At 36.4% G+C, this 16,900-nt stretch overlaps 1 protein-coding gene across 1 annotated transcript in view; it reads right to left on the minus strand.

The window, feature by feature from the left end:
* VPS13B (vacuolar protein sorting 13 homolog B) overlaps nucleotides 1-16,900 on the minus strand; it is a 611,735-nt gene that overhangs the window by 506,171 nt on the left and 88,664 nt on the right. Inside the window, exons 12-13 of the mRNA XM_080801635.1 lie at nucleotides 7,820-8,011; nucleotides 1,833-2,002 (exon numbers count right to left, since the gene is read on the minus strand). Of these exons, the coding sequence (XP_080657761.1) occupies nucleotides 1,833-2,002; nucleotides 7,820-8,011 (362 nt within the window). The remainder of the gene's footprint in view (nucleotides 1-1,832; nucleotides 2,003-7,819; nucleotides 8,012-16,900) is intronic.

The following is a 16,900-nucleotide window of genomic DNA, read 5'->3' on the forward strand; positions in this document are numbered from 1 at the left end:
TTATTAAGGTATAACATATGGTAAGCACACAAATCTTAAGTGGAGAGCTCAATAAAATTTTACATCTGTAACCACCACGCATTTCAGGCACTCTACAATATATCCCTTCTCAGGCGATAGATCGGCTGACTCTCTCCAGAGGCAGCCAATATTCGCACTACAATCACCACAGACTAGTTTTGCCTATTCGTGATCATTATGGAATCATACAGTACATGCTCCTGACTGCCTGCTTTAATTCAACATTCCATCTGTAAGAACCACCTATGTTGTTCCATTCATGGAGTTAACACTCATTATTATAAAACAGCTATTTCTAATAATATTTCTTGCCTTAAGCTCACACTTTCTGGTATTAAAACAGCTACACTCTATTTTCTGTGATTTGCATTTAAATTGTTTTCCATCTTTTTAGTTCTGAAGTGTGTTATAGTTTTCAGTTCCAGAATGTGATTTGGCTTTTTTTTTTTTTAGATTGAGGGCTCTTCTGAAACCTTTCACTTTTTTGTCTCTTTCTTTTTGTCTCTTTCTTGAACTCATTACCCATAGCTGCTTTGAAGTTAATGTCTAATACTGACATGCTTTCTCTCCGTTGAAATTTTCCCGAGATGATCGCTTTACCCAGCAACACAACAATTACAAGTGGACAATATGGAGCAAATACACAACATGAAACTATCATATCACAGCCAATTCCCTGTCATACTTCCACAAGTTCTTATTTAAAGTTAGGACATTTTTATTTCTATAATCATCATTATGTACATATCAAAAGAAATATAACCAAAAGAAACTAAAGATAACAAATAATACTTTATTATGTATATGGCAAACTCAGAAAGCAATGGCCTAATCAAGTGAAGCATCTAATAAGTCCTCATTAACAATAAAGTAGTAATTACTGTGTTCCTAATATTGCAAATGGCTTATGTGCATTATCTCATCTAATACTAAAAATAATTCTAAGAGCTAGCTACTGTAAGGGAACAGCTCTGTGCCAACAACCTGACAATCTTACACAAATCCGTGCAGACCACAAAGCAAGATGCAGCCACAACCGACCTAAGCCTTGGGAGAACATCCTGTGACTCTCACAACACGTCAAGATAGGAGGACTTGCAGAGCTTCTAAAAGACCATGTCTCACCTTCTTCTTTTGAGGGAAACTGCTATGAGACATTTTCTCATCAGCATCCCACATTCAGGTGACAGATGGGGTTTCCACTTACTATTCTCAATGTACAGCTATAATCTCTATAACTGCTTAGACAAAACATGCAATTGAATCCTTGACACAGGGTATTCTGCTTAATGGTATGCTGCATGTGTGTGCTGCAGGTTACTTTGGCCTTCTGGTTTTAAGACTGTCCTGAAAGGGACACAGCAAGCTGACACGATTAATGATTTGCTTCTATGTTTACAATGTAAGTAATAAACTACCTGAATCCATCTAGGCTTACTGCTTCTTTACCAGCTCAATCTGTCAGCCCACTTGACAAATGTTTTGTTTTGTTTTTCAGAAACAGGTTTAGAGATACAAAGCAAAGTGTCATAGTTTGTATATGGACTGACTTCTAGGCCCACGCTCTCTTCACCATTTCTTAATATAGCCTTAGCTTGAGGTTATCTATATATAATATATATGTAGACACATACACACACACACACACACACACACGTAAAAATTAACAATCATAGTTACATTGTTTTAACATCATCATGGATGATTATATAAGGACATATTCTTTTACTCTATCACCTTCCTCTTACAGTATCATAGGACTTGCAAATATGCATGTATGAGAAAAAAAAATAGTGAACTGCAAAATATACCTTTTCTCCCATAATGACAGGTAGCAAATGGTCCAATAAGTTGAATTCAGCCATGAAAATAGTGAAGGTACATTTAAGGAGAGTAACACTTGTATGTCGAGTAGGAATATATTCCTCCAAAGATGCCACTTCTTCAGGATTCAGTATTGTTTCATTTTCATCCTTAATATCTAAAATGAAAGAATGAAAATTTAATAAAAAATTATTTTTAAATAAGTGAATTAATTGGTTCCCAAATTTTAAGGACAAATTATATTTCTCTTTTCAACAATGAAGCAACTGCAAAATAATGTCTTACCTTTAACAAATATAAGTTATACTCATAAAAGTTACTGTAGAACATAAATATGTCTTTACTATATAAAAATTTACATATTTCATTTTAAATTACTTTTAAATATTTTAAAGAAATTCTTAATCTCTTTTATTAAGAGAATAACAGCTTCTGTTGATAAAAACACCATTAAGATGATGCAAAAGCAAGCAACAAACAGATGATATTTGCCATAGATAGATGGATACAGATATCAATACAAAGGACCCACAGCATACTAAAAATTTTTTAATGTAAAACCTTTTCAATTAGCAATAATCGCGCCTCGGATAAACCTCATTGGCTACGATACTGCCACTGCGCAAAGCTAATGTAAAACCTTTTAAAAACCAATAATAAACAACTGAATAGAAAAATGGGCTACAAAACCTTGAACAAGCAAAGGATGGTATTTCTAAATTGCCAAAAATCCTTTGGAAAGCTAGATAACATCATTAGGCATTAGATAAGTGCAAATAAAGTCACATGACAAAATTACTGACCCACTAGAATGGTTAAAATGAAAAAGACTAATACTAAGTGTTGGCAAGCATGCAAACCAAACATCAGCAAACCTTTTACATAAAGAGCCATTTAGAAACTATTTTAGTTTTTGTGGGCCATATAGTCTGTCACAACTACTCAACTCTTCCACTGTAGCACAAAAGCAGCCACAGATAATACCGAACTCTATGAGCATGATTATGTCCCAATAAAACTTTACCTGTAGAAAGTGAAAATTAAATTTCATATAATTTTCATGGGTCATAAAATACGATTCTTTTATTTTTTCCTAGCTATTCAAAACACAAAACCCACTATCAATTCATGTGCTGCATAAAGAGGCAATAAGTCATAGTTTGCCAGCCCTGGCAATTAAAACTCTCCAAACCACTGATAAGAATGTAAAGTGGTATGGGGCACTTGGGTGGCTCAGTGGGTTAAAGCCTCTGCCTTCAGCTCAGGTCATGATCCCAGGGTCCTGGGACCGAGCCCCACATCGGGCTCTATGCTCAGCAGGGAGCCTGCTTCCCCCTGTGTCTCTGCCTGCCTCACTGCCTACTTGTGATCTCTGTCTGTCAAATAAATAAATAAAATCTTTGGAAGAAAAAAAAAAAAAAAATAATGTAAAGTGGTTCAACCACTTGGGAAAACAGTTTGGAAATACCTACTAAAAGTGAACATATGCAATCCTTTTACTTGAGTGATTCCACTCATACATGCCCAACAGAAAGGAGTACACATGTTTACCAAAAGGCATGTACTAGAATGTCTGTGGCATCACTGCCATAGTTAACCAAAACCTAGAAACTAAATACTCAACAGTAAAATGGATAATTGGCGGTATATTCACACAATGACACAGTACATAATAATGAAATGAATCTCATAAACAAGCTAAAGCCAGAGAGAGAACATACATATTGTGTGATTCCATTTATATGAATTATAAGCTAAGCTAAAACTAAATCCAAGAAGATAAAAGTACGGAGAGAAGTTACTCTCAGGGTAAGAGGAGTAAAGACAAGAGAGCACAAAGGGGACTTCTGGAGTGCTACCAAGGTTCCATTTCTTGAACAGTTACATAGCTGTGGTTAAGTTTGCAAAATTCACAGAACTGTGCCTTAGATTTTGTGCTTTCCAATATGTATACTAAACCTCAACAAATAGCTTTTAAAAAGTGGAAAACTGGGACGCCTGAGTGGCTCAGTGGGTTAAGCCTTTGCCTTTGGCTCAGGTCATGATCTCAGGGTCCTGGGATCAAGCCCCTCATCGGGCTCTCTGCTCAGCGGGGAGCCTGCTTACCTTCCTCTCTCTCTGCCTGCCTCTCTGCCTACTTGTAATTTCTGTCAAATAAATAAATAAAAAATCTTAAAAAAAAAAAAGTGTAAAACTAAGTACTTAAGATGTAATACATATGTACTCATTTACATGTATGCAAAAGCAGCTCTCACTCTGCACAGTTCTGGCATACGTCAGTTTTAGTTATCCTGTTTTAGTGAAAAAAATGCCAGTTCCCCAAAAAAAGTTCAAATATCAGTTACCACTGTAAAAGTGCGGAAAGTACAAACCTTATGCAAGTTCTTCAACCCACAAATCATAACATCAGGTATGCATCATGATCAGTGATCCATCCCGTCACTTCTTTCAAAGTCCGTCAGGTTGGGCTACTGGTATCTCCTATCTGTTATCTAACTCGTTCACAGACAGCAAAGCATGAACTTATGGTGCCTCCTTGCTTACCAGTGATAAACCCATGTGACATCTCACAAAAATGAGTAAATGGAAAAGAACCAGCAATCAAAAAGGAAAGTGCAGCAAAGAAACAAAGACTTATAACATACAAGGAGTTACAGAAGAAACAGCTGACTGTCGTAATAGCAACACTGTACCCTTGGAGAGACTCCTGACATGCAGCTGGGAGAATTAGTGAAGACAGACTAATGTCGATGAGGAAAGTGGCTGTGATAAAAAGAATGAAGATGTCTGAAGAAATCCCAGAGGAAGTGATATAAACAAAATACTTCCCATTAAAGGAACTCTCAGTGGTTTTGATGACACTGAAAATGTATGGGAATCTGATCCAAACTTAGAAATATAACAATCTGCCCAAGTGTTGGAAAGACAGTCCTCTATATTGTAAGTTATCGGACAAGGAGACAATCACCATTTAAAATACTTTTAAGGGGCACCTGGGTGGCTCAGTGGGTTAAAGCCTCTGCCTTCGGCTCGGGTCATGATCCCAGGGTCCTGGGATCGAGCCCCACATCGGGCTCTCTGCTCAGCGGGAAGCCTGCTTCCTCCTCTCTCTCTGCCTGCTCTCTGCCTACTTGTGATCTCTGTCAAATAAATAAATAAAATCTTTTAAAAAATAAAATAAAATAAAATACTTTTAAGTTTGTTTTGGGTTTTTTTTTACTAAAACTCTTACTTTAGTATTCCCTTTAGTATTTTCTTCATTTCTATATACATTCATACCAATAGAGAGCTTTTAGCGTTTTGACAAAAATATCTGAAAGTGTGAAACAATTTCAATTTTGTCACACTGATTGTGACCACCTTCCGTGATTTCAGCTGGCACATTTTTATGGTTCCTAATTACCATGGAAAGTGAGAACTATCTGTATATTAAACTAAAGTGAGCTAACTGCAGTATATATACATATATATTTTTATATACAGTTTATATATATATAGATATGTATGTATACAGTTTATATAGACATATAAATAGATACATATACAGATATGTAGATATATAGATATGTGTGTGTCACATTCTTGAGACGATAAACTGCTTCAGATAAAAATTCATGTTATATATACGTGTGTTTGTATATATGTGTGTAGGGAATTATTCTACTGTCAAAAAGACTAATTATAATCTTTCTTTTAGCAATAAAACCCTCTGAACATAAGGCTGGTACTGAGGCTCTCAGAGACTACTACACTTTCCAGTATCCCTGCTGCTAGGTATAGGGACTTGTTACTAAGTTCTGGTAAATAGGATGACTGAGCCATATTATTAAATGAAAGCACAATAACTACCATTTTCTCTTGCCCCACATTTCCTGTTGATTCAAATTAAATATTGCAATAGTGGGCCAACACTGACCACATAGATGAGATATATCTCAAAGAATGGTAGAATAACAAGACAGAAAGAATTCTGGGTCTAAAGACAACCTCAAGGAACATTTACCATAATCCACTAGAGCACCTACTGGCTTGGATTTTCACATGAGAAAAACAAATTAGGTATTGATTTTTGTGTGAACCTAAGTTTTTATTTTTCTGGGATAAATGCCCACGAGTACAGTTGCTAGGCTATTAGTTACAGGCAATAGTTATAGTTTAAGTAGTTAGTAGTTACAGGTAGTTACAGCTTTAGTTGTTAAAGAAACTGACAAAGTGTTTTCAGAAGTGGCTCTATGTTTTACATTCCCAACAGCAATGTTGAGTGACGTAGTTTCTTCATATTCTCCCCAACATTTGGTACTGTCACTGTCTTTTATTTTAACCATCTCATACATACTATTCTAGCCCTTTTATGACTGTCTGGGATGAAGTAGGCATGCAAGCAAAGTATAAGAAATGACTACAGAAATGTGCCAAGCACTTCTTACACACTAGACACAATGTTACAAGCCATTTACATGTACTGATCTTTGGAAGTTGGTCCTACCAGTGTAATACTTAGGTAACAGTAAATTTGCTATGACAAAAATCAAATAAAGTTTGAACAGCAGAAATTTATTTCATATAACAATCTAAGTCTAGGGACGCCTGGGTGGCTCAGTTGGTTAAGCAGCTGCCTTCGGCTCAGGTCATGATCCCAGCGTCCTGGGATCGAGTCCCACATCGGGCTCCTTGCTCGGCAGGGAGCCTGCTTCTCCCTCTGCCTCTGCCTGCCACTCTGTCTACTTGTGCTCACTCTCGCTCCTCTCTCTCTCTGACAAATAAATAAATAAATAAAAAAAAAAAAAAAAAAAAAAACAATCTAAGTCTAAAGAGATGACAGTGCTACCATGCTACCAAAGACCCACGTTCTTGCTATCTTATTGCTGTTATCCTCAGCATGCAACTTTCATTTCAGGGTCAAAGATGGCAGCTCCAGCTCCTGCCATTGTAATTTTTTTCCAGCTAGAAGGAAGGGTAAAGAAAAAAAAGGAAGGTATGTGTATTTCCTTTTAAAGTCACAGCCCCAAAATTCACTTAACTAAAGTTCTGCTCCCATCCCAGCAGTCAGAACCTCGAGTCCTGTGACTATACTTGGAATGTGTTATCTTTAATTTTATCATAAGAACTGCTATTATAGGGGGCACCTGAGTGGCTCAGTGGCTTAAGCCTCTGCCTTCAGCTCAGGTCATGATCCCAGAGTCCTGGGATTGAGCCCCGCATCGGGCTCTGTGCTCAGCGGGAAGCCTGCTTCCCCTTCCCCCCCCACCTACTTGTGATCTCTCTCTGTCAAATAAATAAATAAAAATTAAAAAAAAAAAGAACTGCTATCATAGAAACTTCTTTTACTATAAAATAAGAGAATAAAAGATATTGAGGAGACAATTTAACCATCACTAGCCCAATAATTAAACTCATTACTAAGATAGAGAAATGAAAAATCAGTGATCTTACTTAAATTTCCTTACATTAAAAGCAGGAGTCAGAATTCAAGCCATAGTCTAATGTCATAGGGGTCCTTTACACGCTATTATGTCCTAATAGAGAGTACTTTATTGTATATAAAATGAATTTTTTATTTTAGGAAACTCTGACAGCTTCATGCTACATTGAAAAAATTAGGTAAGCAACAAATTGTTTTTTACCAGTAAAAGCTATATCTCCTTGAATCTAAGTTTGTATGTTCAGAGTCCATCTTCATGTCTGCTCTTCAGAAACCACGAAGTGGGAAAATGATCATATTTCAGGAACATACATTAGGAAAAGTATCCAAAAGTGTGGTAAAAAAATCCTGACAAACACTGGTAAATAAAGTACTTATGTAAATAATTTCCAAATCTTGACCTCTCCCATAACTTCTACATACAACTAAATACATGAAAATCAGACAGGCAAATTACACCAAAAAAGTATAATTCAGCAAACTACAACAAACTGGATTATATAATCATTCAAATCAACTAGCAAGGGATTCAAAATGAGGACAAAAACAAACCTGGTTTTAGCCCACTATATGGCTCATATTCATGTTCCAAGGCACAAACAATCATCTTCAAAATTCTATGTACTGCACTGCTATCCAAACGAAAATCAAGAGGACCTATAACAAGGCTTTTTGTAGATTTCTCCTGAACTGTTCCCATATCTTCACTTTTTCCTGAAGAAAAGTCTTGTTGATTTGCAGAACCTACAAGAAACCACATCTCATATTAATATTTTAAGCAATCAGATACACCAATTGTAATATTACTCTTCTCTTTTTAGCTTATAGGTTAATGTCTTAAAACCAATTCTCCAGGGGTGCCTGGGTGGCTCAGTGGGCTAAGCCTCTGCCTTCGGCTCAGGTCATGGTCTCAGGGTCCTGAGAAAGAGCCCCACATCGGGTTCTCTGCTCAGCAGGGAGCCTGCTTCCCCCTTTCTCTCTGCCTGCCTCTCTGCCTACTTGTGATCTCTCTCTCTCTGTCAAATAAATAAATAAAATCTTTTTTTAAAAAAATTCTCCATTGACTGAATACACAGAACACTGTTAATCTATATTTTTTCTCTACACAAATGAGATGGTGATTATTAACAAAAAAAATTGCTTCAAATAACAACTACTCCCATAATCTATTTAATGTTACAAGAAGTGCAACAAAATTTCTTAGAAAATTAGTCTCTAAAATCTAACTGGCTAATATCCAATAATTCTATACACAATACTATGATGTTAATTAGCAAGGCTGAGTAGGGCAAATTGCATTTTACTATTTTATCTTAGAAATTTTGCTGAAAAAATGTTCACAGGGCACTGTGACAGTTGTATAGTGATCATGGAAGACAACAATAGGTTTTACTGGCTTTAAACTTTTTCTAGAACAAAATTACTATGACTATGCTACATGATACAAAACTCAAATTCTTCAATCCCTTATCTACTCATATACTGAGGTGGAAACCAAGGGCTATCTTCTAAAAAAATACTGGCTCTACCTACAGGTATTTCTCCTTAACTAATATGTATACTCCATACATTAGAGATTTGTTCTTAATACATAACTCCACGTTATAAATGATGACATACGGTAATTTCTAATTTTTTGTTGCTTTACTGAGATACAACTGACACAGGAACATTGTGTCACCAGGTACCCCATTCCCCTAACCCCCGTCCCCTCCATCAACCCTCAGTTTGTTTCCTATAATTAAGAGTCTCTCATGGTTTTTCTCCCTCTCTGATTTCATCTTGTTTTTCCCTTTCTTCTCCTATAATCCTGTTTTGTTTTTTAAATTCCACATGAGTGAAATTCTATAATTGTCTTTCTCTGACTTATTTCAGTTAGCATAATACCCTCTAGTTCCACCCACATCATTGCACATGGCAAGATTTCATTTTTTGACGGCTGAGTAGTATTCCATTGTGTGTGTGTGTGTGTATATGTGTGTGTGTGTATATATATGTGTATATATATGTATATATATGTATATATATGTGTGTATATGTGTGTATATATATGTGTGTGTATATATATATACACACACACACACACACACACACACCACATCTTATTGTGGACATCATGCTATAAACACTGGGGTTCAGCTGGCCCTTCAGATTACTACTTTTGTATATTTGGGGCAAATCTCTAATATACAAAAGTAGTAATATACTTTTGTATATTACTACTTTTGTATATTTGGGGCAAATCTCTAATAGTGTAACTGTTACATCATGCTATAAACACTGGGGTTCAGCTGGCCCTTCAGATTACTACTTTTGTATATTTGGGGCAAATCTCTAATAGTGTAACTGTTGTGCCATAGGGTAGCCCTATTTAGAACTTTTTGAGGAGCCTCCATAGTGTTTCCTAGAGTGCCTGTATGCCTACATGCCTACCAATAATATAAGAGGGTTCCACTTTCTACACATCCTCACCAACATCTGTTGTTTCTTGCCTTGTTAATTTTGGCCATTCTCACCAGTTTGAGGGGGTATCTCACTGTGGTTTTGATTTGTATTTCCCTGATGCCAAGTGATGTGGAGCATTTTTTCATGTGTCTGTTGGCCATTTGTAGGCCTTCTTTGGAGAAATGCCTGATCACATCTTCTGCCCATTTCTTGACTGGATTTGTTGTTCTTTGCGTGTTGAGTTTGAGAAGTTCTTTATACGTTTTGGATACTAGCCCTTTACCTGGTAAGACATTTGTAAGTATCTTCTCCCATTCTGTAGGTTGTCTTTTGGTTTTTTCGACTGTTTCCTTTGCTGTTCAATAGCTTTTTATCTTGATCAAGTCTCAATAGTTCATTTTTGCCCGGCTTCCCTTGCCTTTAGAGACATGTCTAGTCAGAAGTTTATATATATATGAGGTCACAGAGGTTGCTGCCTGTGTTCTCTTCTAGGATTTTGATGGATTCTTACCTCACTTTTAGGTCTTTCATCCATTTTGAGTCCATTTTTATATATAGCAAAAGAAAAGTCCAGTTTCATTCTTCTGCATGTGGCTGTCCAATTTCCCAACACTATTTGTTAAAGAGAAAGGTCCTTTTTTCCATTGGATATTCTTTCCTGCTCTGTCGAAGATTAGTTGACCATTGAGCTGAAGGTCCATTTTTTGGTTCTCTATTCTGTTCAATTGATCTATGTGGCTGTTTTTGTGCCAGTAACATAATGTCTTGATGATTACAACTTTGTAAAAGAGCTTGAAGTCCAGAATTGTGATGCCATCAGGTTTGGTTTTCTTTTTCAACATTCCTTTGGCCATTCAGGGAACTTTTCTGACTCCATACAAATTTTAGTATTTGTTACAGCCCTGTGAAAAAAGCTGACAGTACTTTGATAAGGACTGCTTTGAATGCATAGATTGCTCTAGGCAGCAAAGACATTTTAACAATGTTTTTCCAATCCATGAGCATGGAACATTTTTCCACTTCTTTGTGTCTTCCTCAATTTCTTTGATGAGTATTCTTTAGTTTTCTGAGTACAGATCCTTTGCCTCTTTGGTTAGGTTTATTCCTAGGTACCTCATGGGTTTGGGGATTTTGTAATTGTAACAATGGGATTGACTCCTTAATTTCTCTTTCTTCTGTCTCATTGTTGGTATATAGAATTGCAGCTGATTTCCGTGCATTGACTTTATATCCTGCCACTCTGCTGAATTCCTGTACAAGTTCTAGCAATTTGGGGCAGGAGTTTTTTGGGTTTTTCACATAGAATACCATGTCCTCTGTGAGGAGTGAGAGTCTAACTTCTCTACCCACTTGGATGCCTTTTATTTATTTTTGTTATCTGACTGCTGAAGCTAGGACTTCTAGTACTGTGTTGAACAACACTGGTGAGAATGGACATCCCTGTTGTGTTCCTGCCCTTAGGGGAAAATCTCTCAGCTTTTCTCCATTGAGAACAAGATTCTCTGTGGGCTTTTGATACATGGCTTTTATGATATTGGGGTATGTTCCCTCTATACTGCACTGTGAAGAGTTTTAATCAAGAAAGTATGCTGTACTTTGTCAATGCTTTATCTGCATCTATTGAGAGGACCATACTGTTCTTGTCCTTTCTTTTATTAATGTAGTGTATCATGTTGATTGATTTGTGGATGCTGAACCACCCTTGTAGCATGGGAATAAATTCCACTTGGTTGTGGTGAATAACCCTTTTAATGTACTGTTGAATCCTACTGGCTAGTATTTTGGTGAGAATTCTGCATCCACGTTCATCAGGAATATTGGTCTGTAATTCTTTCTGGTGGGGTCTTTGTCTGGTTTTGGGGATCAAGGTAATCCTGGTCTCATAGAGTTTGGAAGTTTTTCTTCTATTTCTATTTTTTGAAAGAGCTTCAGAAGAATAGGTATTATTTAGATTTTTGGTAGAATTCCCCTGGGAAGCCATCCAGCCCTAGGCTCTTGTTTGTTGTGAAATTTTTGATTACTGCTTCAATTTCCTTACAGGTTATGAGTTTGTTAAGGTTTTCTATTTCTTTCCATTTCAGTTTCGGTAGTTTATACATCTCTAGGAATGAATCCATTTCTTCCAGATTGCCTAATTTGTTGGTATATAGTTGTTCAAAATATGTTCTTATAATTGTTTGTATTTGTTTGGTGTTGGTAATAGTCTCTCCTCTTTTACTCATTATTTTATTTATTTGGGTCCTTTCTCTTTTCTTTTTGATAAGTCTGCCTAGAGGGTTAGCAATCTTATTAATTCTTTCAAGGAATCAGCTCCTAATTTCATTGATCTATTCTGTTCTTTTGGTTTCTATTTCATTGATTTCTGCTCTAATCTTTCTTAATTCTCTTCTCTTGCTGGGTTTAGGGTTCATCTGCAGGTCTTTCTCCAGCTCCATTAGGTGTAGGGTTAGGTTTTTTATTTGAGACCTTTCTCAAATTTCTTGAGAAAGGCTTGTATTGCTACATACTTCCCTCTTAGGACCACCTTTGTTGCATCCCAAAGGTTTGGAGCAGTTGTGTTTTCATTTTCATTTGTTCCCATGAATTTTTTTAATTCTTCCTTAATTTCCTGGTTGACCCATTTATTCTTTAATAGGATGTTCTTTCGCCTCCATGTATTTGAGTTCTTTCCAAATGTCCTCTTGTCATTGAGTTCAAGTTTCAAAGCATTGTGGTCTGAAAATATGCAGAGGATGATCTTTTGGTACCAGCTGAGACCTGATCTGTGACCCAAGATGTGATCTATTCTGGAGATCTTTTGGTACCAACTGAGACCTGATCTGTGACCCAGAATGTGGTCTATTATGGAGAATGTTCCATGTGCACTTGAGAAGAATGTGTATTCTGTCACTTTAGGTTGAAATGTCCTGAACATATCTGTGAAGCCATCTGATCCAGTGTGTCATTCAAAGCCCTTGTTTCCTTGGTGATCTTCTGCTTAGATGATCTGTCCATTGCAGTGAGGAGGGTGTTAAAGTCCTTTACTATTATTATATTATTATCAATGTGTTTCTTTAATTTTGTTATTGATTGGTTTATGTCATTGGCTGCTCCCATGTTAAGGACATAAATATTTACAATTGTTAGATCTTGTTGGATAGACCCTTTAATTAGGATGCAGTGTCCCTCATCTTTTATTACAGTCTTTTGTTCAAAATCTAATTTGTCTGATATAGGGGTTGCCATCCCAGCTTTATTTTGATGTCTATTAGCATGATAAATGGTTTTCCACCCCCTCACTTTCAATCTGGAGGTGTCTTTGGGTCTAAAATGAGTCTTTCGCAGATAGTGTATGATGGGCCTTGCTTTTTTATCCAATCTGACACCCTGTGTCTTTTGATTGGGGCATTTAGTCCATTCACATTCAGAGTAACTACTGATGGGAAGTTAGTGCCACTGTATTACCTATAAAGTCACTGTTTTTGTATATTGTCTCTGTTGCTTTCTGGTCTATGTTACTTTTGGGCTCTCTGATCACTTAAAGGATCCCCTTTAATATTTCTTTCAGGGCTGGTTTAGTTATCATAAATTATTTTAGTTCGTTTGTCCTGGAAGCTTTTTATCTCTCCTTCTATTTTGATGACACCCTCACTGGGTAAAGTGTTCTTGGCTGCATATTTTTCTCATTTAGCATCCTGAATATATCATGTCAGTCCTTTCTGGCCTGCCAAGTCTCTGAGGATAGGTCTGCTGCCAGTCTAATGTTTCTACTCTTGTAGGTTACGGACTTCTTGTCCGGAGCTGCTTTCAGGATTTTCTCTTTGTCCCTGAGATTTGCAAGTTTCACTATCATATATTGAGGTGTTGATCTATTTTTATTGATTTTGAGAGGGGTTCTCTGTGCCTCCTGGACTTGAATGCCTGTTTCCTTCCCCCAGTTAGGGAGTTCTCCACTATAATTTGCTCCGATATACCTTCTACCCCACTTTCTCTTTCCTCACCTTCTGGATCCCAATTACTCTCTTGTTTCACTTTCTGGTATCACTTTTGAATTCTCCCTTCATGATCCAGTAGTTGTTTCTTTCTCTTTTTCAACTTATATTTTTTAAAGATTTTATACATTTAATTGTCAGAGAGAACGATAGAGCACACAAGTAGGGTGAGCAGCAAGCAGAGGTAGAAGCAGGATCCATGCTGAGCAAGGACCCTGATACAGAACTTGATCCCAGAACCCTGAGATTATGACCTGGGCTGAAGGTAGATGTTTAACTGACTGAGCCACCCAGGTGTTCCTCTCAGCTTCTTCATTCTCCATCATTTAATCTTCTATATCACTAATTCTCTCTTCTGCCTCAGAATTGGAGTTCAAGCCTCCAATTTTTATTGAATCTCATTAACAGCCTTTCTGATTTCAACTTGATTAGATTTTAGTTCTTTTATTTCTCCCAAAAGGGATTCTCTAGTGTCTTTTATGCTTTTTTCAAGCCCAGCTAGTTATCTTTATCATTGTTATTCTGAACTCTAGTTCCAACATCTTGCTTATATCCATACTGATTAGGTCCCTGGCAGTCAGTGCTCCCTCTTGTCCTCTTTTCTGAGGTGGTTTTTCCATCTTGTCATTCTTGCAGAAAGTGTTTGCTTTTCTATTTGTAGAGGTGCAGCTATTCTTTTCTTAGATCTCCAGTTACGTTTGCAGGTGTTCAGAATGGTTTCAAAGCTATCTAAGCTGAACTCCTGGGACCAGACAAAACTACAGTCTTCTACTCCTCCACCACCTTGGACTCCTCAGCTTGGTAATTTCTAATTCTTAAGTCACTTTATTTATTTATTTTTTTTTTAAAAAAGATTTTTATTTATTTATTTATTTGACAGAGATCACAAGTAGGCAGAGAGACAGGCAGAGAGAGAGGAGGAAGCTGGCACCCCGCTGAGCAGAAAGCCTGATGCAGGGCTCGATCCCAGGACCCTAGGATCATGACCCAAGCCGAAGGCAGAGGCTTTAACCCACTGAGCCACCCAGGTGCCCCAAGCCATTTTATTTATTCAAACAGAAATAGGCAAGTAAGGCTTCCCAGCACTTAATACCTTTAGAATCTAGGAAGGCCCATTTAAACACAAAAGTTCTGTATCCACACTTTTTTTTTTTTTTAAGAATTTATTTATTTATTTGAGACACAGAGAGAGCATAAGCAGGGAGGATATATACTGAAAGCTTTCAAACATGGCTAAGAAAAAAAAATTTTTTAAGATTTTATTTGTTTATTTGACAGAAAGAGATCATAAGTAGGCAGAGAAGCAGGCAGAGCGAGAGGGGGAAGCAGGTTCCCAGCTGAGCAGAGATCCCGATGTGGGGCTCGATCCCAGGACCCTGAGATCATGACCTAACCCAAAGGCAGATGCTTAACCAACTGAGCCACCCAGGTGCCCCTGTATCCAACTTGCTAATAACTTTTTCAAAAGTTATTTTTCAAAATTACTTTTCTATAATTTCAAACAAAGGATTTCAGTTTAGTCTTTAGTCTCAGGACCACAGACAAAAAATAATTTAAATTTATTACACACAGATATTTCCATTATAATTCTTTGTTATTCTGTATATAAACATATAGAACTTTCCGGTTTGTATGTTATAATTTAATAGTTGTTGGGGAAAAAGTTAAGGACTAAAATATTTGTAACATTGTATCCTATTCTTGGATATGAAAAATTTAAAAGTTAACCAATTACCAGTTTCTCACACTGAACATATATAAGCAAATATAAACTATGCTTCTATCTTTTAGAAAGTATAGAAGCAACATATGCACAAAATACATTTTTAGTGCTTTTTTCCTTCCCCTGAAGGACAACTTCTCAATATTCCACCTCCTCACAAGATATGGAATCCATAACACATGCAGAAGACTTCATACTGAACCAGAAGAAACCTACCATCCTATATTTGACACTATAACTACGACACTATAACAATTTGTGAAGTTCTTAGTTGCCCTTTCCTATATATAATTGGTTACTGAATATCTCTACCTCAATGCCCACAGGTACCTCCAAACACATCTTTTCCTCCAAAAATCCTACTTGTATCTATCTTCCTTAGTGGTTATCACTATCCTCCAAGTAACTCAAGACCAAAATCTGGTACACAATTTAAACATTATTTTTAAATAAAGCAATGCAAAGTCAGTGAGTGAGTGTTTGAAGCACAGAATTAAACTAATCTGAAAGCGTGGGGAGGCGGATGCCAGTAAAAAGCTATTAAAATGTAGAGAGGACAACAGACTGGAAGAGAGTAGTAACAGTGGAGTTTACGAGAAGTCACTGACCATCTGTAGATGAAATGTGACAAAAATGTGTTGATGGACTAGAAGCTAGGAGAGAAGTGTGTCACAATGATTCCTAGGTTTCTGACTTGAGCAACCAGAATACAAAAGAACATTTTCCAAGGCAAGAATATTGAAACTAAGGGAAAAGCAGAAGGCAGTGGACAGTCATAAGGATTTTAATATTTCTATTTGAACATATTCAGTTTTGAAATATCTGTGAGACACATAAAGAAGTAAAAATACCGAATATGCAATGGATATTTAATTCTAAATGAAGGAAATCTGGACTAAAATTATAAATATGTGCATCAACAACATATAAAAGGTACCAAATCAATGGAAAAGAATGAGAGAACCTTAGCAAAGAGTTTAGGGAAGGAATGAGAATACCAACATTTAGAAATCTATTACAAAAGGAGGAAGCAGAAAGTTACTGATCTTTCCTTCTGTTTTCATCTAACAAAACTTAATGATTTTTCATGATCAAGTCCTTTGTGAAGTCTTTAACCCAACCGATAAAAGTGGTCACTTTCTGACCTAGACCTCTCTTAGCTCTCCACTTTAATTATTGTTCTTACTGTGCTATATTATAATCATTTACTTAAGTGTATAAACACTACCTACTAGTTTCCTAAAAAATGCTTTGGTCTTCTTAGCATTCACTATATCAAACTCATCACCTAACACATAAAAATCATTAATATATGAAAAATCAACAAAAAAGGATAAACCTATTTTCATAAGGTTCCAATATGAAAAAAGATGAGAATAAGCATAATAGAGTATACTGATGAACACGTAAAGTATCAATAAAATTTTTAAAAACATATGATTGCTTATAAAACATATAAGACTATATTCATAATCTCCAAAAGCATTTATTTTC

Source organism: Martes martes (assembly GCF_963455335.1).
Source record: "Martes martes genome assembly, chromosome: 4".
NCBI lineage: Eukaryota > Metazoa > Chordata > Mammalia > Carnivora > Mustelidae > Martes > Martes martes.